Genomic DNA, 24596 nt, shown 5'->3' with positions numbered 1-24596 from the left:
GATAGGGGAGCATTGGATTAATTGGACCCACAATCTCAGTAATATCTGTGTTTTTTATGATGACAACACATAATTAATAACACATGAGTATTCTGTGTTACATGTTCTGTGATTACATGTTATATGCTTTTGCTTACTGTGATAAATCTGTATAAGCATATTTGTGAACATGATTGTGTTGTTCATTGCATATCACTGTGTTTAATATGTGATTCTATATGTGTATGCATGGCATAAGTTGTTGGAAATGAAAAACCACAAGCACTTTGGTTGAACCTTAATGTCTGGCAAAACATCAGTTTTAAGTCGATTACATTATGGGATGAATTGATTAAAACTCGGATGTTTGCACAAATTTTTATCAAGTGTGCTGTGAGTTATTTTGAAGAGAAAAATTTTCAAAATTGTGCTAAGTGATTTTACTTAATTAACTACATGCAATCTGTATTCGACTAAGTTCGTTGCTATTTTGAAAACTGATTGAATGCTTGACTCAACTGATTTAACGGTCATATTTTCAAATATATTGACCAAACATTTATTGTGAGTCGACTGCATTAAATGTGCAGTCAATTAATAAGCTTGACTGATGTTAGTTTGTTATAACTGCAAGATGTATTCGACTACATTAGTGACTAAGTCGATTAAATTGTGTTTGATGTATGCATTACTATAAATTGACGCTGATTTGAATTTTGTAAGAACTTTTGTGCATTTTAACATTTTCATATTGATCTTATAAAGAAAGAAAAGCTCCAAAAACCAAGATTGACCGTGGTGATCAAAGACTTGAGGTTTCTTGATAAGCAAGGCTTGTTGAGTTAAAACGTCTGATCAATTTGCACAACTAGGTGTATTCTGCGTGATCAGGATTTGCAATCTTTGAAGATTGACTTGGATTTCCTGTGGTGTTTGTAGGAAGAAGAATGATGTTATTGACTTTGAGGGTGCCTCAAAGGGATAAACAACAAAAGAGAGTGTTCTTGCTGCTGGTCTAGTTTGGTTATTGTCTATATTTAGATTAGAGGGTTAGAGAGATGTTTTACACTTTTGACGTGAGGTCTCTGTAAAAACCTTGTTGTAAAAACCTTGATCTTTATAGTGCATTTGCTTCCTGTGGTTGGAAGGACACTAGATGTAGGCTTGGCTGAATCAGTATAAAAATCAGCGTTTGAATTCTTTGATCCCTACACTCTTTTATTAAGTCGATTACGCTGTCATCATATTCGATTAGTTTACTGTTGCATTGTACATCTTTTAACTTGCGATTCAAGAAAAGTGTAAAAGCATCTTAATTACTGAAATAGTTTTTGAAAGCTTGTATTTTTTCACTTCACCAATTCACCCCTTCTTGGTGTGAGAAACTAAGTCATTCTATTTTAACAATATTAAATATGTATTGTTAAATATCTGTCTTATTGATTTGAGTATTTATCTACAAGTTTTCTTTTTATGTAAAAGATAAATTTTATGTTGTACAATCTAAATCTAAATTTGAATGTAGTATTTAAGATTTAACAATTTGGAAATTTTCCTTTTATATATAAAAAATCTTTAAATTATGTAATTTAAAATATAATATTGATTTCTAAATTATTCAATCTTAAAGTCTAAATTATTTTTTAAATCACTGTTCTAGATGGTATAAATTAATATACTTTTTTTCTAAAATGTAAATTACATAATTTGAGAGATTTCAAGAATCTGAAGAAAAAAAACTTTAAAGCAAAGGATAGAGTAAAGATTTTAATACTCATGGGAGTGCAAAAGAAAATCACAAGGCTGCAAAAAGAAATTCTCAAAGAATAAAAAAGTTTAATGGCCAATTCATCTGCTGTGTGTTTTCACGTTAGCATCAATATCTGCTCAAATTCTCTCCCGATCTTATGCTACTACTCCTTCTGCCGGATATTTTTTTAATTTCATTTAACACACAAGTTTAAAACATTTTTTATTTTGAATTTGTTATAAGTAAATATAAAAAAACTATTGTGGGACGATGATTTGCTACGGAGAAAGATTTAAAGATAATGGTATTTTCACATCATAACTTTTTTACACTTTATTATCATTTATTCTCTATTTTTTTAGAAATATAATTTTTTAAAGATTATTGTACTCTTATAAAGATTATAAAATATTAGTGAAAGGGTAAAAATGGGAAAGCACAAATGGGAAGGGTAAAAGAGATAAACCACAGTCTCAGATTAGGATTAAGTAATAATCCTACGTAGCAAGAGAGAGAAACTGAAATCTGGAGTTTGCTAGAGAGAGAGAGGGAGCACCGAGAATGGAGAAGCACTGCTAGTGCTCTCAACCTTCACTCACAGAACGAGAACAGAGAAGAGGATGGTGATCAGAATAGAGAGAAAAACAGAGAAAAGGCACACACACAAGGTACTGAGTAATTCATTTTAGTTTCTGTTATTTCGTGCTTTTATAGTAGCTGAACATACACTGAATCTGTTTTCTGTTTTGTTTATTCTAACACTCCTCCTAAACAAAACCTTTAATCGAACAGAAAACACGATTTTTTCAAAGAAAAACACTCTTTTCACCGATTGAATCGGTGAAATTTCTTCTCCTCCGATTCCGAGCCTTTGTACCGATTAAAATTGGTCCAAACACTTCCTTTCTAGCATACGAGCACTTTCCACCGATTAAAATCGGAGAAAGCTCTTCCTAGGTCGATCTCCTCCTCTCCGGCAGAAACCCTAGGTTTTTGCCCTCCTTCTGGTGCGATCTTCACAGCTCTCAGCTCGCACCATTCCAATCTGCTTTCTGAGTGACTGAAAACGTTCACTTTTGAGCGCTTTGGTGAGTATATCTGCTAGTTGGTCTTCGGATCTGCAGTGTACAACATCCAGTCTCCCACTACTGACCTGTTCTCTGATGTAGTGAAACCGGGTCTCAATGTGCTTGCTCCTGCCGTGAGATGCAGGATGCTTAGCAAGATCTATGGCTGACTTGTTGTCAACAAGTAGCCTCACTCTTCCAGTTAGCTCAATTTTCAACCCTTCTAATAGGAATCCAAGCCAAGTTGCTTGACAAGTAGCTTCACAGGCAGCTATGTATTCTGCCTCACATGATGACAAGGCAACCACTGGTTCCTTTCTTGAACTCCAGGAAATTGGTGTTCCTCCCATGAAGAAAATATAACCAGCCGTGCTTTTCCTGTCTTCCTTATCACCACACCAATCTGCATCTGAGTAAGAAGTGATTTGCACTTCTTCCCTAGTCTCTCCTCTTCCCAATAGTATTCCATAGGAGTGAGTGCCCTGCAAGTATCTCAGAATGCGTTTGACAGCATTCAAGTGTGACATTCTGGGGCATTCCATGTATCTACTCACCACTCCAACATTGTAACTCAAGTCAGGTCTTGTGTTACAGAGGTATCTCAAACTCCCAACAATACTTCTGTAAGCTGTTAGATCTACAGCTTCTTCATCTGGCTCCTTCTCAAGTCTCAGCCCCACTTCAGCTGGGGTATTAGCAGCATTACAGTCAACCATTTCAAACCTCTTTAGTAGATCTAGAACATATCTGGACTGGTGCATCACAATTCCATTCTCAGTCTCAGTAAATTCTATTCCAAGGAAATAGCTGAGCTTTCCCAAGTCACTCATTTCGAATTCACTCAACAATTGAAGTTTGAATTCTGAAATCAGTTCCTCACAGCTCCCAATGACTAATAGGTCATCAACATATAGGCATACTATTAGCTTCTCTTGTCTGCCACTGTGTTGGCAACACTTCACATACAACCCGTGTTCTGAAACACACTTCTCAAAGCCAATGCTGCTCATGAACCCATCAATTCTCTGGTTCCAAGCTCTTGGAGCCTGTTTAAGCCCATAAAGAACCTTTCTCAGCCCGTACACCTTGTCCTGCTGCCCTTTAACCTCAAATCCCAGTGGTTGTACAACATATACTTCCTCTTCCATCTTTCCATTTAAAAAAGCTGACTTCACATCTAACTGGTGTAATGACTAGTGAAATTTAGTAGCTAGTGACACCACCAACCTGATTGTCTCTACCCTGGCTACAGGAGCAAATACTTCTTCATAATCAACTCCAGCCTTTTGTAGAAAACCCTTAGCAACCAGCCTTGCCTTGTGCCTTACAACAACACCTTGTGGGTTTATTTTTGACTTCTAAACCCACTTTAATGCTATGGGCCTCTTGTTGGAGGGCAAATTAACCAACTCCCAGGTCTGATTCCTCTCTATAGAGTAAATCTCTTCCTGCATTGCCTTATACCACCTTTCATCTTTTACAGCTTCATCAAATTCAATTGGTTCAGCTTCTGCTATTAAGGCAAAGTGAACAAAGTTGCCTTCTGATGTGAGTGTTGCCTCATAGGATAAGTCATAGTCTCTTAGATGTGCTGGCAGTTGTGTAACTCTTGATGACCTTCTACTGTTGTCATCCCTTCTGTCATTCTCTGTCTCCTCTCCAGCAGTAGCATCTTCCAAATTAATGGTTGATGGTTCCTGCTCACCAGTTTCCCACTGCCATGCTCCAGCCTCATCCACTACAACATCTCTGCTGATACAAATTGTTCCTACTGTAGGATCATACAGTTTGTAACCTCTAGTGGCATTGTACCCTACCAAAATCAGTGGCACTCCCTTGTCATCCAGCTTCTTTCTCAACTGGTCAGGTACATGCTTATAGCATATAGAGCCAAAAAATTTTAGATGCTTAACATCTGGTTTCACCCCTGTCCATGCTTCCTCGGGTGTCAACCCATTCAGTCTCTTAGTTGGAGACAGATTAAGAACATATGTGGCTGTCAACACAGCCTCACCCCACAGGAAATAAGGCAGTCCTTTACTCTTCAGCATGCATCTAACCATATTTAATATGGTTCTGTTCTTCCTCTCTGCTGCCCCATTGTGCTGTGGTGTATAAGGAGGGGTAACTGCATGCAATATCCCTTCCTTTTCACACAACTCTTTAAACTCCGTGGAGGTATATTCTCCTCCTCATCTGTCCGCACCACCTTAATCTTCTTCTCACACTGCCTCTCAACTAGACATTTAAATTTTTCAAATGTCTGCAGCACCTCCCCCTTTCTCCTGATTAGATAGACCCAACATCTCCTGGTCCAGTCATCAATAAATAGTAGAAAATACCTGCTATCTCCAAGTGTTTCTACTTGTATAGGGCCACACACATCTGAATACACCACCCCTAATTTTTCTGTTGACTTCTGGGGTAAGATTTTTTGAAAACTGCCCCTGTTCTGCTTGCATTGGACACACTCCTTGCAAAATGTTTCTGGAATTTCCACCTTAGGCAAGCCACTCACCATATTTTTCTGGCTTAACAGTGATAAATCCCTGAAATTTAGGTGTCCAAATCTGAGATGCCACACTCATTCCTCTTTATTCTCTGTTGCAGTAAAGCATTGATGTTTTACTGCACTCATTACCACCCGGAATGTCCTGTTTTGTGACAGCTGAGCCTGCACAATCATCTTCTTATGCTGATTGAAAATGCTGAGACAATTGTTCTCCATTTTCATCACATATCCCTTCTGTAATAGCTGTCCCAAGCTAAGCAGATTTGTTTTCAGTCCTGGTACAGACCCTTCTGCAGTTAGACTTTTGTCATCTGCAAACCGGATCTTTCCTTGTACAGCTTCATGCATCCTCACAAACCAATCCTTCCTCCCTATCATATGGGTGGAACAGCCAGAATCCAAGTACCATGTTGTGTTCTCTGGCTGTTCCTCTCCAGTGTTGGCCATCAGCATCACAGCCTCTGAATCTGACTCATCCTTCCGGGCCATATTAGCTCTCTTTTTGGGTTTGTTTTTAGCACCTTCCCCTTTCCAGCATTCTTTTGCATAATGTCCAAGTTTTTGACAATTGTAGCATTTCACTTTCTTTTTGTCAAATTTCCACTCTCCACCAGCTTTCTGGTTTTTCACTGTCACAAACTCACTGGAATCTTCACCTTGTTGTTCCTGTGAATCTTTACCTTTCTTACTGCCCTTACTCCATTTCTTGAACCCTTTTTTCCCTTTCAGCTGAGATCTGGCTTGTAGGGCCTGTTCTTGGCACTGCTTGCGCTCATTGATGCGATACTCATGAGCTTCTAATGAGTGCAGCAGCTCCTCAATCTCCATAGACTCCAGGTTACGGGCTTCTTCAATAGCCACTACCACATGGTCAAATCTGGGGGTTAGAGTTCTTAGGATTTTTTCAACAATGTACTCATCTGAAATTGCATCCTTGCATGCTCTCATTTTATTCACCAATTCTTGCACTTTATCAAAGTATTCTGCCACAGTTTCACCCTCATCCATGATCAGAATCTCAAACTACCTCCTCAGTGCCTGTAATTTCACTTTCTTGTTTTTGTCTCCATCACCATACATCTTCACTAGAATGTCCCACACTTCCTTAGCAGTAGTAGCCTTAGAGATCTTGTTAAAGATCTTTGGACTGACACATTGATACAGCAAAAACCTGGCCTTGCTGTCCAATTTCACCTGCAGTTTGTAACTTCTTTTCTCCTCTTCAGTAGCTCTTGCATCCAAATCTGGTAGCCCATCTTCTATCACTTCTGACACATCTTGGAAGCCAAAGATGGCTTGCATCTTGATGCGCCAATCATCAAATAATTTCCCATCAAATACAGGCAATGGCCCCTGTATTCCTCCAATACCTGCCATCACTTTCTTGCTAGCTTCTTGCAGTTTCTTTGATTTACCCACACACAAAGAAACCTTCTTTCTTCTGGATATACACAATTCCAGTCACCAATCACACACCCACTGTACACACCCAGGAACCACAAGCACCTATGCTCTTGATACCATATTAGTGAAAGGGCAGAAATGGGAAAGCACAAATGGGAAGGGTAAAAGAGAGAAACCACAGTCTCAAATTAGGATTAAGTAATAATCCTACGTAGCAAGAGAGAGAAACTGAAATCTGGAGTTTGCTAGAGAGAGAGAGGGAGCACCGAGAATGGAGAAGCACTGCTAGTGCTCTCAACCTTCACTCACAGAACGAGAACAGAGAAGAGGATGGTGATCAGAATAGAGAGAAAAACAGAGAAAAGGCACACACACAAGGTACTGAGTAATTCATTTTAGTTTCTGTTATTTCGTGCTTTTATAGTAGCTGAACATACACCGAATCTGTTTTCTGTTTTGTTTATTCTAACATAAAATAGTAGTTAAATTGTGTCAAATAGTTTTTTCTAAGATTTAATATCAAAATTTCAGATAAAGTTCATATTGTTATTGAAGTCGGCATCTCTGATGATATTTTGGAAGTAACTTTTTACATAAAAAGAATAGCGTTGGCAAGCAGCGTGTGAAACTAACAATAGGAATGTTAAGATTAGAAAGTCTACAATTTACTTAAAAGTCCAAAACTATAGTTTATCTATACTATTTTATATTTAAAATTTTTTAACTACTTTTACTAAAACCTAGTTATACTGTTTAATAATTCAGTTTAAATATACTAAACTTAATTTATTTTTAGTATGATTTAGGTTTCATATCATTTGAATCGAATTTTTCTTCCGATCTCGTTACATTTCTTTCTTATTATCGACAAAGAAGGTTATTTTTAAGTCGTTTATGTCTTTCTAATGTCATTTGGTACTCATTTACTTTGTTTTTCATGTGGGTTGACTGATTGATTTTCGTTTATCTTTAGGCTGTTTTTCGTACGTGGTCAGCAAACTTCATCATCTTCTCCAGTGACACCATTTGAAGTTTGTTTTTTTTTCCTTCAATATTTCTTACATATGATATATGTGTTCGTGTTTGGTTGTGTTTGTCGATTCTGGACATATGATATGTGTATTACGATATATATTTGTGTTCGTGTACGTTTACTATGATAGTTTTTTTTCCTTCAACGTATGATTGGTATTTTTTTTTGGTTCTCAACTTAAGTTAGTTTTTTTTTTCCGTTGATTCTTTACTTTTAGAGTAGTACTATAGATCGAAGTTGGATTCATCAACGTTGTATTAGTGAAGAGTATGAGCGAGAGGTTTTTGAGTTCATAGAATATGTTAAAGAACACGCAGAACCAGTGAACGGGGCATATTTTTGCCCTTGTGTTCGTTGTCTCAATCAAGTATATCAAGACTGTGACAACATCCGTGATCATCTGTTCATCTATGGAAGAATGAGAAGTTATACAATTTGGACTTAGCATGGGGAAGTATTACATAAGCAAACAACGTTATGTCAACGAATGGATGAGTGATCATTTAGACAAAATGGTACGTGACGTTGGTGAAGAAAATTTGGGAAGAGCTCATTTATACGATAGTCTTAAGAACAATTTAGAGCAAGAGTTGTATCCAGGATGCATCAAATTTACAAGGTCATCGGCTACTTTGAAATTGTTTTGTTTGAAAGCAAGAAACGAATGAACTGAAAAAAGTTTCATGGAATTGTTGGAGTTGCTGAAGGAGATGCTTCCAGAAAATAACACGTTACCTATTCGTAATTACGACGCGAAGAAAATTGTATGTCCAATGGGTTTGGAATACCAAAAGATACATGCATGTCCCAATGACTGTGTATTGTATAGAGATCAGTATACTTCAATGAAGGTGTGTCCTACGTGTAGTTCGTCACGATTTAAGAAGAAACTTCATGGAAATAACGATGAACACAATGAAGATCCATCGACAAAGGTCATGTGGTATTTACCTATAGTACCTAGGTTGAAACGATTGTTTTCTGTTAAAGAAGATGTGAAGAATCTTATGTGGCACGTTGATGGAAGAAAATGTGATAATCTTCTTTGACACCTAGTTGATTCCCCACAATGGAAGAACATTGATGACACATTTCCAGAATTTAGTGCAGAGCCAAGAAACTTAAGACTTGCACTTGCTACTGATGGTATGAATCCTTATGGAAACTTAAGTAGAAAACATAGTTCATGGCCAGTTATGTTGATGATTTATAATCTATCTCCTATGTTGTGCATGAAGAGAAAATACATTATGTTGTCTATGATGATATCGGGTCCTAGACAACCTTGAAATGACATTGATGTTTATTTTAAACTATTAATTGACGATTTAAAAATGTTGTGAGAAGAGGGCGTCGAGGTCTTCGATTAATATTCAGAAGAAAACTTTCGTTTGCGTGCAATGTTGTTTTGCACCATAAATGATTTCCCAGCATATGGGAACTTGAGTGGTTACAGTGTTAAAGGTCATTTTCCATGTCCGATTCGTGAAGAAAATACTAGTTATCCTCAACGGAAGCATGGGCAAAAAACTGTGTACACAAGACACCGAAGATTCATTCCTCGAAATCACCCTTACCGTAGATTGAAAAACGCGTTTAATGGAAGTCCTGAGGATGATGTAGTGTCTAGACCCCGTAATAGGGAAGAAGTATACAACCAGGTGAGGAACATTGATGTTGTATTCGAAAAACATAAAAAGAAGACCGTTGAGAAAAACATTTGGAAAAAACGATAAATATTCTTTAATCTTCCATATTGGTGTAAACTTGATGTGCGACATTGCATAGACGTGATGCAAGTTGAAAAAAATGTATGTCATAGTGTTGTTGGGACTTTACTAAACGTTAAAAGAAAGACAAAAGATGAAGTGAAAGCACGACAAGACTTGGTTTACATGGGAATCCGTTATGAGTTACATCCGCAATCCATAGGAAGACGCACCTATCTTCCTCCAGCTTGTCACACTCTTTCAAAAAAAGAAAAGTAATTTTTTTTGTCAATGTTTGCATAATGTGAATGTTCCACAAGGTTATTCGTCGAATATTAGTAGTCTTGTTTTTATGAAAGATTTAAATTTAGTTGGTTTAAAGTCTCACGATTGTCATGTCTTAACGCAACAACTTTTATCAGTAGCTATTCGAGCCATATTACCTACCTCTGTTAGAGGTATTCTCACACGTTTAAGTTTGTTTTTCAATGTCATTTGCAAGAAAGTTGTTGATCCTCGATAGTTAGATGATTTGCAAAATGAGGCCATCAGACTATTGTGCCAATTGGAAATGTATTTCCCACCCTCATTTTTTGATATCATGGTTCATTTGATTGTCCATCTTGTAACACCCCAAATAATTTAAAGGGTATTACTGGTAGTAAAGACTAAATTAATTTGATATCTGATATAAACAATCAAACTTTATTTCAATTCTTCCAAAGTACAATTCCAAACTTACACACTTTAAACAATATAGTCTTCACCACTTATCATAAATTCGACATTAAACTTATAAGTCTTACACAACGTATTTTTCCAATACAAATTTATTCTTTTTATAAAAAGCCCTGAAAGTTTTTTCCCGCATCTCTCTCAACATCTCTAAGCTTTTTCAACCGCATCTGCAACATTATCTGCTCACATATAACATGAGTTATATGATCATAGCACAAACAAATAAGGGTAAGCCAACCATATCATACAATCATTAAACTTACTTATAATATAAATGTTTCAATCATGTATTTCTGCAATTTATAAATACCATTATCCTGATGTTATTAATTCATTTTTTTTAACATCTTCAAAATCATCTTTCTCATTTTCATAGACTTTACAAGTATACCATGCTTACTCACGAAGTCTTATGGTCAGACCGCTCTCTACCTGCTTCCTTAAGCCTTACTTGTATACTATGTCTTACTTTATGAAGTCTTATGGTCAGACCTCTCTCTGCCTGCTTCTATAAAACTTACAAATCATATGTTTATGTCAAAGTCTTATGGTCAGACCACTTTCTGCCTGCTTTCATAAAACTTACGAATCATATGTTTATTTCAACACCTTCTGGTCAGACCACTTTCTGTCTGCTTTCATAAACCTCGGGTGTTACTTTGCTCATATCAAGCTCTCATGGTATAAACCAAACATACTACTCCCAGTAGTAAACATCATTTCACAAGTAATGATTTCTTATATCCACTCCAACATTTCATAAAATTAACAATTCATACCCTCTTATCCACCTAACTCAATCATGTTCATTCTTTAATCACAAATTGACAATAACCCATTTTGGTGTCAATAAATTAAACATATTGCCAAATATCATACTTCATATCATAAACTCAATTTTCCCATAACGAGTGTAACTCAACAGATTTTCACCAATCAAAGGTCATATATCAGCCAAAATACATCAACATATCTTAGGAACTACATATTAAAGTTTGGGCTCAATGTAACGGTAAATGAAATATATATGAAGTTTTTACCATGTTAACTCAAGAACAAAAATATAGTGTTCATCACACTTTTCAAAATTTCGAAATTTATTTCTCAACACATAGACTTTTAATTACAAATCCAAACGATCATATTATAGCAATATATCTTAGGAATCATATATAAACTTTTCAGGTTAATCTAACGGTCAAATAGAACAAAATCTATATTTTACCGAGAGGACTCAGTAACACAATAACAGGGGTAATTAATTTACTCAAACATGCAGAACTTATTTCTCCAAGTACAGACTCTTAATTAATGATCCGAACGGTCAAATTATAGAAATATATCTTAGGAATCATATATCAAATTTTCAGCTTAATCTAACGGTCAAATAGAACAGAATCTATATTTTACCGAGACAACTTAGTAACAGAACTACAGGGGTAACTAATTTACTCAAACATGTAGGATTTATTTCTCCAAGTACAGACTTCTATTTTTAAATCCGAACGATCAAAGTGTAGTAATAGGTCTTAGGATTCACATATTAAAATTTTAGCTAAATCCAACGGTGAAAACAATTAATAGAAAATTTTCACCACAGTAACTCAAAAATAAGAATTTATAATCATGAAAACCAAATTTACACAAGTCAATAGATAACTACCATTACCAAAATTTTAACATATTCATACTCATATTCATGATCATAACAAGAAAGGATTAGCTCCCCTACCATCAAAATAATCTTAATATAAAAATTCAGGGGAAACAAGAAGTTGAATCTGGCAGAGCCCGTTAGACAACTTCTCATCCTTCCAGAAAGATGCAATAAAAAAATAGATAAAAAATAAAATTTCTGGGGAAACAAGAAGTTGAATCTGGCAGAGCCGGTTAGACAACTTCTCATCCTTCCAAAAATACAATATAAAGAGATAAGAAACAATAAAAGGTATGGGGAAACAAGAAGTTGAATCTGGCAGAGCCGGTTAGACAACTTCTCATCCTTCCAAAATTGTAAAAGAAATAACTAAATGTTCTAAGTAATAATAACGTACAATTAGCATAACAGAATCAACATCACATTTTACAACCATCAAACTTGGGTCTCATCACAGAAGCATGTTCTCATTCAAAATTCAAGACCATACAGAAACGAAATACTCCATATTCAAGATTTAGGATTAGACAAAAGCAAAATATAAGAGTGGCTTCCCTTACCTCTATTATAGACTTAATCTCCTCGTTCCCCGAAAACTTCCAGAATCTCCCCTTTGCAACTAGAAATTCTTCCAACTCTCTTCTCTCAAAATTTTTCTAAATTTTTGGTGTAAATTTTAAGCCTCCCCCCTTGGCTATTTATAGCAAAAAAATTTACTATTCATTTTTACTATTCATTTTACTATTACAAAAATAATTTTTTATTTACAATTTGATGAATTCTGATCTCTAATGACTCAAGGATACGTGGAATACTTATCCATTTTACTATTCACATTTTACTATTCACTTTTTACTATTCACTTTTTTTTTCTAGTATCTAAATTACAAATATTTTCAAGGGTCTTACACATCTAGTGAGAGAAATTCGAATATGTGGGCCGATTTTCTTGAGGTGGATGTACTTAGTCGAAAGATACATGAAGATCTTAAAGGGATATGTTAATAATCAATTGAGACCGAAAGCTTCGATTATAGAGTGCTACATTGCAGAGGAAGCCATTGAATTATGTTCAAGTTATATGCCAAGTTGTGAACCAATAGGACTTCCAAAGAACAGACATGAACACAGACGTGAAGGAAAGGGAGTTCGAGGAGTGAAGATTGAAACTGTTAGTGGAAAAGAAGTTAATCAAGCTCATTTGTACATTTTAAACAACACAGAGGATGTTATTCCTTACATTTCACAACACATTGATGAAATCAAGTCTGCACATCCACATATGAGCGAAAAGTGAACACTTCATGAACATAACAAATCCTTTTTAGCTTGGTTTAAGAAAAAGATTTACGTGATTCCGAATGTTTCTGAAAATCTATTGAGACTAGCTCGCGGACCTAACACCGATGTGATCACTTTTGGCGGCTATTACATAAACAATTACTTGTTCTATTCAAAGGAGGAAGACAATAAAAGTAGAGTTCAAAATAATGGAGTTACCTTACAAGCTGAGGTTGTACACTTTTCCAGTTCCAAGGATAAGAATCCAATTATAGCATCAATGAGTTATTTTGGAATAATACAAGAAATTTGGGAAGTTGATTATGTCACTTTTAGAGTTCCAGTTTTCAAGTGTAAATGGGTTGATGGTAATTCTGGTGTGGTGACAGAAGACCTCAGATTCACTTTGGTGGATCTTAACAAAATGAGTTACACGGATGAACCATTTATTATGGCTAGTCAAGCAAGACAAATATTATATGTCACTAACCCAGTGAATCACAAATGGTCAATGGTATTGGAAGGTAGAGCCATGCACACAACTGATGATGAAGAATCACTAGATATACTTGAGACAAGCTCCTTCACATCAAGAACCATTGAAAATAAGGTTGATGATGTACCCGATGAAATATATGCAACTCGATGTGATCACAACGAAGGCATATGGGAGAAATATGTGTCTTTATATTGTTTTAATTACTTGTACAATTTATTTATTTTGTCTGTAAACACTATAATTTATTAACACTTTGTAAACAGGTATGACAAGCTCTGGATCAGGTCCGACGAGAGGAGGTGGTAGATCTATGACTCGGATGCCTGATGTCACATCCCGTCGGGTTAATGAGAAACCAATGACGATGGAGTTTGATCCCCGATCATTTGCTCCTATTGGGGCACATGCAACATCGTTTAGGAGTTACTTGGGCGTGTTGGCAAAAACACATGTCCCTATTGTCGCTAACTGTTGGGATGATGTTCCAAGGCTTGATAAAAATATACTATGATAAGATATTTTGGTATGTTTAAGATGTTTTACTTCCATCATTGACTTATTTTTGTTTAACATGCTTTAACATTAATTTTGTTTTTAACAGAAAAATTGGGATATTCCTAATGATGAGAGGATAAGGAAGAAGATTTTATCCCACATTGCAGTCTGATGGAGGGACTTCAAGACGAGAATGACACGTGTATACGTCTTTGGCTCTAAATAGAACGACACTCCTTGTTCAAAATATAAAATAACTGAGGAGGAGTAGGTGCAGTTTAAAGCAACTAGACTTTCTGATGACTGACAGGTATGTTTTTTAATATTTTGCTCTAGTCACACAAGATGTTAATTTGTGATTTATGCTTAATAATTTTAATTTTTTCATAGGTGAAAAGGATAGCCGCCCAATAGAGGCAGAGGCTTAATGATACACCACATGTACTGTCACGTGGTGGTTATGCGTTATTAGAGAAAAGGGATGAGAAAACGTCGTGTTGAGGAGTTAGGTCTTGTGTCAGCTGACCTAGCACCTCCACCAGTTAGACATGAATTGTGGAAGGTTGCACGGACCAAGTCCAATGGCCAGATGACATCCCAGTCTGCTCAGGAGATATCCCAGAGAATTGTAAGTAGAAACTTTTAACTAATTACCATACTTCATAAAAAAATTATGTAACAAACTTTTTTATGTGTCTAACTTCATTATGCAGGATGAGTTGGTTGAGCAACAGACGCAGGGCACATTTGTAGCACAAGGTAGGGAGGACCTCCTAGTAGTAGTCACAGGTCAGCTAGATCGTCCAGGTCGTGTACGTACTGTTGGAGGAGCTACTGGATTGAGGGACTACTTTGGCCCTAAACCAAGAAGCACAGAAGTCGTGAGCCAGGAAGTGCTTAGTAGCCTCAGGCAACAGGTGCAAGTCGAGATAGAGGAGCGTATGAATGAACGCTAAAGAACGCTCGAAGAAAAACTTGCGATGATCTCCAAACAACAACAACAACAACAGGAGGATGTCCCAAAAGATGATCCTACCGCACCTTGTGTGAGCACCAAAGGCTCATGCTCTACTGTAGATCGTACTAATTACACTATTCAGTATGAGTTTTTGGTTGATGAGGATCCTTCGTGCGTAGTGGCCGTGGGACGATAGATTGTAGGAGGCTAGACCATTCATGGTGCTCCTTTATTGCCCACTCACGCGTGGGTAATGATTGATGATGTTAGAGACCCGCAGCTCTCGTGCCAATGCCTACATCTGAAATCCAATTCGTGGGGGAGGCCATAGACACATTTATAGCTTGGCCTAAGGCTATGATCATGTCATATTTTGGCCAACCAGCGGTATTATATTCTTATTTTTATTATATTAAATCTTCAAGTTATAATTAAATGATTCCTAGCTTTTGTAAATGTGACTTGCAGGTCTATCGTCCTAAGAAACAACCAATGCCTCAACCTGTGAATGAGGCTCATGAGAAAGCATAAGACGATGATGATCCTCTATCCATATTGATATCGAGATTAAATAAGTTGAGAAAAGGACCGATAGGGATGGAGTAGGAGTTAAGAACATTTGGCCTTGAGTGCCATATTCCATTGTATATTGCTTTCAATGATGCATTCGAGATCATTGATGGAGAAACAATGTTAAACATTTCATGCATACAACTATGATGTATGTAAGTTTTTTAATTATTATTTTCCAATTTGTATATTAGTATTATTACTTTTTAATAAATATACTTAACTTTATTGTTATAGGTACATAGACACCGTTGTAGTGGAATCAGGTCGGGCGTTAGTTTATGGCTTTCTTGAACCTTAGACCATTCAACCATCTGGAAACACATTAGAGTCCAGAAAATCATATATGCAAACATGGATGATTGAGTCTAATAGAGAGATGTATATCGCGTCATACATTGATGCGTATGTGTTTCCCAATATTGTCAACTTTTATCAAATTTTAATCAATAAACTTACTACTTGTTGGTACATGATGGGGGACATTGGCAACTAATGGTGATCATTCCAAAAAAAGCACAAGTTGTATGGTTTTGTTCTCTTCATTGGAAGATGAAATCGGGGTTGAAGTCCTTGTTACAATCGTAAGTATTACATTCATTTATAACAATTCATGATGATATTAATATATTAACTTATGTTTCTAATGTTTCAAATTTGTTTAGAGTTATGGCTAGGACCAGAGGACAACAAATTGAAATTATATATCCCAAGGTTGGAATTCGTCGATCTTTAACCATTAATTTTTGTAGTCAAATTTAAACCATTACATTTGACTAAGTTCTTTCACATGTTTAGTGTAACAAGCAGAATGATTCATGGGCATGTGGCTACTACATCATGTCATGGATGAAGGCAATCATCCGAGCAGAAATAAGAGGAGATTGGACTGAGGTAGAAATTTACATTTGAAAATCTTACAAATATCAATAAACTTTTCACATTAAAATGAATATAATAGTAAATTTTCCTTAATTTTGCAGCAGTTCAACACTACCTCTACATTGTCAGATGCAGTAATAAAAACAATAAGAGAGGAATGGGCATAATATTTGAATAAATATTTTAAATAATGATGGAAAATCATCAAGAAATCACATTGGACCTCTTACTAGAGCAATGGCTAGGAAGATTCAAGAAGAAGAAGGATCATCTAACATTTTACTTTTATGGAAGGTTACTTATAAAAATCCTTCTTCTCTTAACTAAAGCACTTATATTTTGTTTTGTAGGAATTAATAAATCTTGGAGACTATGATTGAGCCATCCAAGAAGAACCAAGCAAAGGAGCCAAAAAGCAAAGGAGGTGCTTACGACATGCACCAGCATTTTCCACGTGAATTGGCTGATGTGGAAGGAACACACACCTTGCTGGATGAGCTGGAAAGAGGCATGGACTTTGCTTGATCAAAATAAATCTGAATCATTTGAATTTAGGAGGGAATTAGAATTAGAAATTAGGCTCCTCTTCACCTATAAATAAGAGGGCCTTTTCCTTGTATTGATTCACTTTTGAGCTTAATGATATGCTGCAGAATTGGTTTTCCAGCTTTTGTGCTCTTAAGTCACCTTTGAATTACTACTTCTTCTCCTTTCCTCAAGCTTCCTTCCTCTGTAGGAAGGCCCTCTGAGCTGTGAGGCTTCACCCATACACCTTTCCTCCATTAAAACACCTCAAACACTGCATCATTTCAACCATCCGCTGCACAATTATTCATTACTGGTTTCCTCTGGTCTGGAGCCTCTTCCTACTCGTTTCCAGCTGGGAATTGGTTTCCATCAAATAACTATAACTTTAGGTTTTTCCTTTGATGATAGTAGCATTTGCTTAGCTTTTAGTTTTACTTGTGTAGCTTTTTGAATTCATGAATTGATAATAACATCGTTTAAATTGTGAATAGATGAATATTGTGAATAAATGAATGGAAAACTGGATTCTTTTAAGTTTTGATGATAACATTAGTGTCTTTTAGTTTTATTATTTAATTGGAATTGATGATAGCATGGTTTTAATTAATTAATTCTGTGAATATATGAATTGGAAAACTGGTTTCTGTATTTTAGGTTTGGTAAAATGAGCTATAACGAACAAAATTAAAAAAAAAAAAATAAAACGTGATGTCTAGCTATACACTATTCGACGTTCATATTGAATCTTAACGTCGAACTATGCACTGATTGACGTTCATATAATACAGTTGATGTAACAATCAAAATGCAACGTTGGGCGAGAAACTCCAGGGCTCAACAGGGTAACGTGAAGCATAAACTAGTTCGACGTTAAACTTATGTCAAGCCTCCTCATGTACGACGTCAAATCTTCATTTAACTATAAATATTTATTCAAATATTAGATGTCCTTTCTCTGCTACTCGACGTGTATATAACGTCGCCCTAAACAAATCGACGTCAACATTACGTCATACATCTTTGTCTTTGACGTCAACTTTACGTCCCCTCCCCATATATTTGACGCCAAATCTTCCATTAAATGTAACTAGTTATTCAGATATTAGACGTTAGTGGATATAAAAGTGTAACGTCGAACGGTGGGTATTTGACGTCAAAATTACGTCTCACAATATGACGTCGAACACGAATATATTGTTAAAAGCCAAAATTATTCGACGTTGTATGTTATTTTTGCACCCGTAAAGTTAATAGACGAAGTTGAGCACAAGTAACATAATATTATATTATTGAATTGTGTGACAATGAAATTGTTTTGCATATTGTAAGTAATATTGTCTTTTATTCACAAACTGTAACATCCCAAAATATAGTAATTACCATAAATTAGAATTAATTACAATTAACAGTTAAAACATGCAGTTTTATACTAATCACGAAAAAAACAAAGCCGAACGTTCCCACGTACAGGGGTAAAATACCATGCAGCAGTATTTCAAAATTTAATGACGAACGGTTTTACAAACTTTAACCGAACGTCCAAAAATCTAGCAGAACATAAAACTACAACTAACGAGCGCTCTAGGGCTCGGCTTTAACCTCTACTTCAACCAGATTGGCGTCCTCCAAATTTTCTTCTTCCAGCGCTTCTTCAAGCAACGCCTCTCCGTCTGCTCACATCCACACGGATGATCATTGCACAGACAAGACGAACGTTCAAGGACGAACGACAACACAAGAAAGGGACACAGGGTAAGCTTAAGTAATTTAATCCATACAACCCATATAACAATTTAACATATGCGATTAACATACACGACAATTAACAATACATCAAAGCATAAAATAAATCATCCAAACTCTCATAAGACCGATCGTCTGGACTGTATGAATCCATGTAACTACAGGCGTTCGTTCACTCGGGTGGTGTGGTAACTGGAAACACTCATCAGTTGCCACCCGAGGTTAGCCCTATCAGTCCAAAGTACTCAGTAGGACTAGGACCTCCTGCCATTCCCACACATGACCTACCCACCTCTAAGTGAGGACGAGCACTCACGGAATATCAGGATGAACAGCCATCAGCAGTTTTACCATGGTCATACTATACAACTTATCATATTCGAATCAGTGAGACGTTCCTCCTTGGAACGCTCGTTAAAATTCCAAAGTCACAGTTTCATCTCATACATGATTCACACCTTTTATAATCCCCTTTAAATCACATTTTCATTCTTAGTTCCACTTTCATAAAAAGACGAACGTTCAGCCCCCTTCGTAATGAGGACGAACATTAATATAGTACAGAGAGAGAGACTCGTTTCTGACAGAAGGAAGACGAACGTCCTTCCAATGGCGGACGTCATGAACACTTGAATCAGTTAAATGACTGAGTCTAGAACGATTCAACTGATACTTAGAATAACTTAAATTTCAAGGACATTAGTTTAAATCTAATTGAATAAAGACATCATAAGACTTTTAGATATTAAAACGGATACGAATTTATAAAAGGTACTACCCGCCAGTCAATGACCGAACGCGGTAGCGGATATAAATTTACTGTTTGGACGAACGCTATTTCCATTCAGGACGAACGCTATTTAAATTCAGGACGAACGCTATTATCGCTCGTTGTAATTTACGGAAAGGACGAGCGTTCGGTCTGAGACCGAACGCCACTTAGGACAAACGCTCGATACAAGACCGAGAGCCCATTTAGACGAACGCTCAGTAGATGACTGAACACTAATTAGAACGAACGCTCAATGTAAGACCGAGCGTTACAAATCTGAGTTCAATTATTTAAAGTCGTTGGACACCACTAGGATGAGCCGAACGCTCAAACCTAGACTTTCACTAGAGGACGCTCGTTCTTAAGCCGAATCCTTTCCAAATGAAAGAACTCTTATTCTAAATCATTTTCAGGAAAAGCCGAACGGTAGAAGACCGTTCGATGACGAGCGTGCATTATCAAAGTAAGGACTATTATATTTTCCAGATTTTTCATCTACAATAACTTCACATTTTTCATACGATTCATATATTATAATTTATCCCCACCATAATCTCATACATTACAGAATTCATATTATCATACATAACTTACAGAAATCATCCATTTTCCAATTCATACGTTTCAGTCTCAACATACAGTTCATACAATATCACTCATACACAACCAGTACAACAGGGTTCGTTCAATCACAGTTAAACATCATGCATTTCATATATCCAGTACAATTCATGCTTTCACACACATTATACAGTATCAATTAAATTACTAAAGCTTTCCTTACCTGGTCTAGCAGTGAACTTCCAAATACAATGGCTTTTGACTCGTCCAACTAGGGTTTTTCTACACTCAATGTGCTTCTCAAATGTTTCACTACTTCTAACCAAAAGAAACGTAGGAGAACTTAGTTTATATTCTAACATGCAGCGGTACCAGGGTCCGCATGTAACTCAGAAAGGAACGTTTAGAGTTTGAGAACTTACCGGTTACAAAACTCTAAAGCGTTCGGTTCCAGTGAGAGCTCACGACGCCGTGAATGATCCTACGGTTTCTGAAATGGAATCGGAGAGGTTGGTGGTGAGTTATCTTAGAGAGAAGATGGAGCGGTTTTAGAGAGAAGGTAGAGAATTTGAAATCAGAAATCAGGGAAGAAGGTGAAGCATGCAGAAAAGTGGAGAAGGGTTTTCCAGAAAACCATTTCCCTTCCCACGCAGGACGAACGTCCATTCTCATCATGCCACTTGTCTTCCACTACCGTTTTTAGAATGATCCAGCCGTGACACTTGGCAAACGCATGCAGAGTGGGTGTGAGAGGGTTTTGACGTGGCACGGCGCATTTAATGGTGATCAGAGTGTGGGATTTGGTGCGTTAAATATTCAGGGTTTCACACAAACAAAATACACAAATTATCTATTTATCTAATAAGAAGTTGTAGAGGAAAGAAATGCAAATATATCCACCCATTCATAACGATAACGAAAACTTTGAAAATACAAATATGCACAAATTTAAAATGATGACAAAGTAGTCAATATCAATAAAAATATTAAATATTAAATTGATCCTACATGATCTATCAAAGAAAATAAACAACATGAATAACAATTAATAAAACATGACAAAACGATTTTATTAATTTAGACAAAATCTCACATGAAAACTTCATTTTAATGTTTAGTTTTTTTTATTATACACTCTTTTTTTCTTGTTAAAAGTACACCAATTTATTTCTTTATTTTTTGCTATTATTTCCGTGCATGAGAGAAATTTAAGGAAGAAAAATAGAATATTATTATCTTAACTTGATATTTATAAAAAACAAATATCATAATTTTTTTAACAAATTACATTATTGCATACTACTTTGCTTAATCTCTTTCTAACATATCTTTTATTCTCTTGCTTTTATGTCCCTCGTCTGTTTCAATCAAACCACACCCATATTTATACAAAGTTGTAGTGGATAACGCTACTTTTAATAAAGCCAGCTAAAAGAGAAAACTAAAGGCCATAAATATCTATGAAAAACATATTAAATAATGAATTATATAATTTATTTATTAAAAATAAAATTTAATATTAATTTAAAATATTAATGGACTGGAGGATTAAAAGTATAAATTAGTTATAATTATCTTGTGGCAAAAGATAGAAGGTCTGCAGTATTTGAAAATTTTATTTGTATGTTTTAAAATTTTCAGTCTCTAATGAAATTAAACTGGTTACAAGATATATACAACATCTCTACACAAAAGTATTCATAAACTTTAGGACCAGTCATTTAAATATTCCTTCATCATTAGAAAATAGACAATAGACGTATTGCTTCGTTTTCAACTAGAAAATAGACTATACAGTAATAAATTCTGTCGATGACAGTTTATAGGATTTTTCATACCTATACCTATAATCATATAAAGATGATTTAGAGATAAAGTAGGTAAAGAATGAGACAGATCGGAAGTTCAATTTCTTCCATTAACAATTTAGAGATCCGTGAATTTGGAAGAAAAAGTTCTGGATTCAATTTTTCCACTATTAATATAAACAAACTAATTACCAATAAAATAATATAAAACAAAATTAAATTTAAATTTTATTTAAATTTAACTTAAAATATAAATTATATTTTCATTTTAATTTTTTACATATAAATAAAAATAATATAATACCTGATTTACTTATATATATAATATTAAATTATCTGTTATTCACTATTTTTAAATATTCGTTTAAATATTCACTTATTAAATGAATTTTATATATAGGTACTTATGGATATAAACATTTTTTTTAGAAGTTTCACGTCGACTAGAAATAAAACCAGTTTATAATATATAAGTGAGGTGCAAACCTTATCTTATAAGCCAGTTTTGTGAAAATGAGTTAGACTTAAAACTCACTTTCTAATATTTTTATCATTTTTGAGAAAATAAATTAAATCTTATAAATATAATCAGTTTACCATTATATATATATATATATATATATATATATATATATATATATATATATATATATATATATATATATATATATATATATATATATATATATATGAGAACAAACTATATTTCATAGGCTTATTTTATAAAATTAAGTTATATTTATAATTCATTTCTTAATATTATTTTAATTGAATACAACACTTTTTTCACAAATTGATTTTAAAAAATTATATTACATTTTTTTTATCATAATTATCAATCGTTTCTAACGATAAAATGGTCAATTAAGATATTTAATTAACACAAATTAAATTATTGAATAAAGAATAGTGAAAGTTGAGTGATTGTACATAACAATGCACAGATATAAACATATATGAGAAGTCTTGTATTATTACAAAGCTACATATTGAAGAGTATGAATGTGACCTTCAACTTGAGCTGGCATATATGAAAAACACTGTTGTTTATAAATTATACAGGGTAATGAGTAGTAGAGTAGGGATGAAAACAACACAACTAATGAAGAAACAAACAAAAGATGAAGTTGCTCCGAACCTCAGTCTGTCGAACTTATCTGTGAATGTGCTCAACCCTTTTCAAACGTAACTACCACTGTCCTTTCATCACTCACAACTTAATTTCTTTCTGGTGGGGTCATTATCCAAAGTTAAATATCCCTTTTTTATTCGCTAATCATTTTTATCTACTTAATAAGATGGAAACACCTCAAGTACTATATGTTTACACTAATTAATATACATATTCCAAATGAGATTGCCATAAACACAGAAAAAACGTGCATAATGTGTTTGCCAACAGTGAAAGATGGTTGCTAGAACTTTCAAACTAGCTTTTTCTGTTTGTTTCCTCTTGATAAGCATTAATTAACCTGATCAGTAAGAAAAGGTTACTATGGAGGATTTTCTCAGTGAAACTGCTACCTCTCTTTTTTATATTCTGAAAAGAAATTATTAGATACAAAGTTTGCAGTTTAGGCAGAACGCTAACTAAATTCAACTCTCATTTTGATGATGGCCAATTATGAACATGATGAAAATGGTAGAGTGATGAATTATTAATGTGGCTGGACCCCTTTGGTAGTAAGAATCTTTTGATTAAACATGTAACTTTTACTTTTTTAAATTATTTGGTGGGGGAGAATGAAAAAATCACAACAGACTTCGAGTGATGATTTTCATGAATTGAAGTGGAAAAAGTTTATTTTGATGGATTCTCATGAACTAATTGGCAGCACTTTTTTGGTCAGGATTTACTTTTAGGGCTGTTCAGTAAAAGTGATGAAACTCTGTTTTTCATCATAAAAAAAAGTTAAGCATGTAATGTAATCAATTATATTACTTAAATAATATATATTTTTAAATATATTCTTATGTAATTAGTTATATATATATATATATATATTTTTTTTCTCTGGTATACTCTAATTTCAAGATACTCATATTTAATATTAACTTTGATATTTAATTGAAGAGAAGCCAAATAAAAACTTAAACATGGTGTTAAAGAACAATAGAATAAGCATGGGGTTGAATAAGTGTGGAATGAAATTGAAAATGAAGTGAAAACAGAACGTGTTAAACAAAGGTAAACAAAAAAGAAGAGAAAAAAAAAAACTATATTGGACGTCTTCATTTTCACTTCCTTTTGAATCTCATCTCATGTTTGTTCTCATTTTGTTATTCAATCTCACGCTTCTTTTTTATTCTTTTAATATTGTATTTAGGTTTTTATATTATTTTTCTCACTATCATAATACAAATCACTTATTATGTTAACCACAAAACTCGTTTCATATTAACAACACAAAATAAAATGTGGAGACAACTAAGGTAATATATATGGCAAGATAATAGTCATATCATCTAGTCAACAAAGAAATTAAAAGATAAATACTCAATTAAAAATATAAATTTTTTAAATACTTAATAGACAAAAAGGAATTAATAAAGACTCAATTAAAAATACTTAAATTTATTAAGAACTTGAAACTTAATTAAACCTTCAATAAACCAAATATATTTTCTATTATTTAATTTAATTTTCCAG

The 24596-nt window shown here is 34.6% G+C and overlaps 1 protein-coding gene across 1 annotated transcript; it reads right to left on the bottom strand.

The window, feature by feature from the left end:
• Nucleotides 1-5380: 5380 nt before the first annotated feature.
• LOC128194644 (uncharacterized) lies at nucleotides 5381-6316 on the bottom strand. The gene has a single exon (XM_052870192.1). It carries the CDS (start codon nucleotides 6314-6316, stop codon nucleotides 5381-5383), a length of 936 nt encoding a protein of 311 aa, XP_052726152.1.
• Nucleotides 6317-24596: the final 18280 nt, after the last annotated feature.

The sequence above is a fragment of the Vigna angularis genome, chromosome 11, assembly GCF_016808095.1.
Source record: "Vigna angularis cultivar LongXiaoDou No.4 chromosome 11, ASM1680809v1, whole genome shotgun sequence".
Classification (NCBI taxonomy): domain Eukaryota; kingdom Viridiplantae; phylum Streptophyta; class Magnoliopsida; order Fabales; family Fabaceae; genus Vigna; species Vigna angularis.
This window is presented reverse-complemented; position numbering and strand designations above follow the sequence as displayed.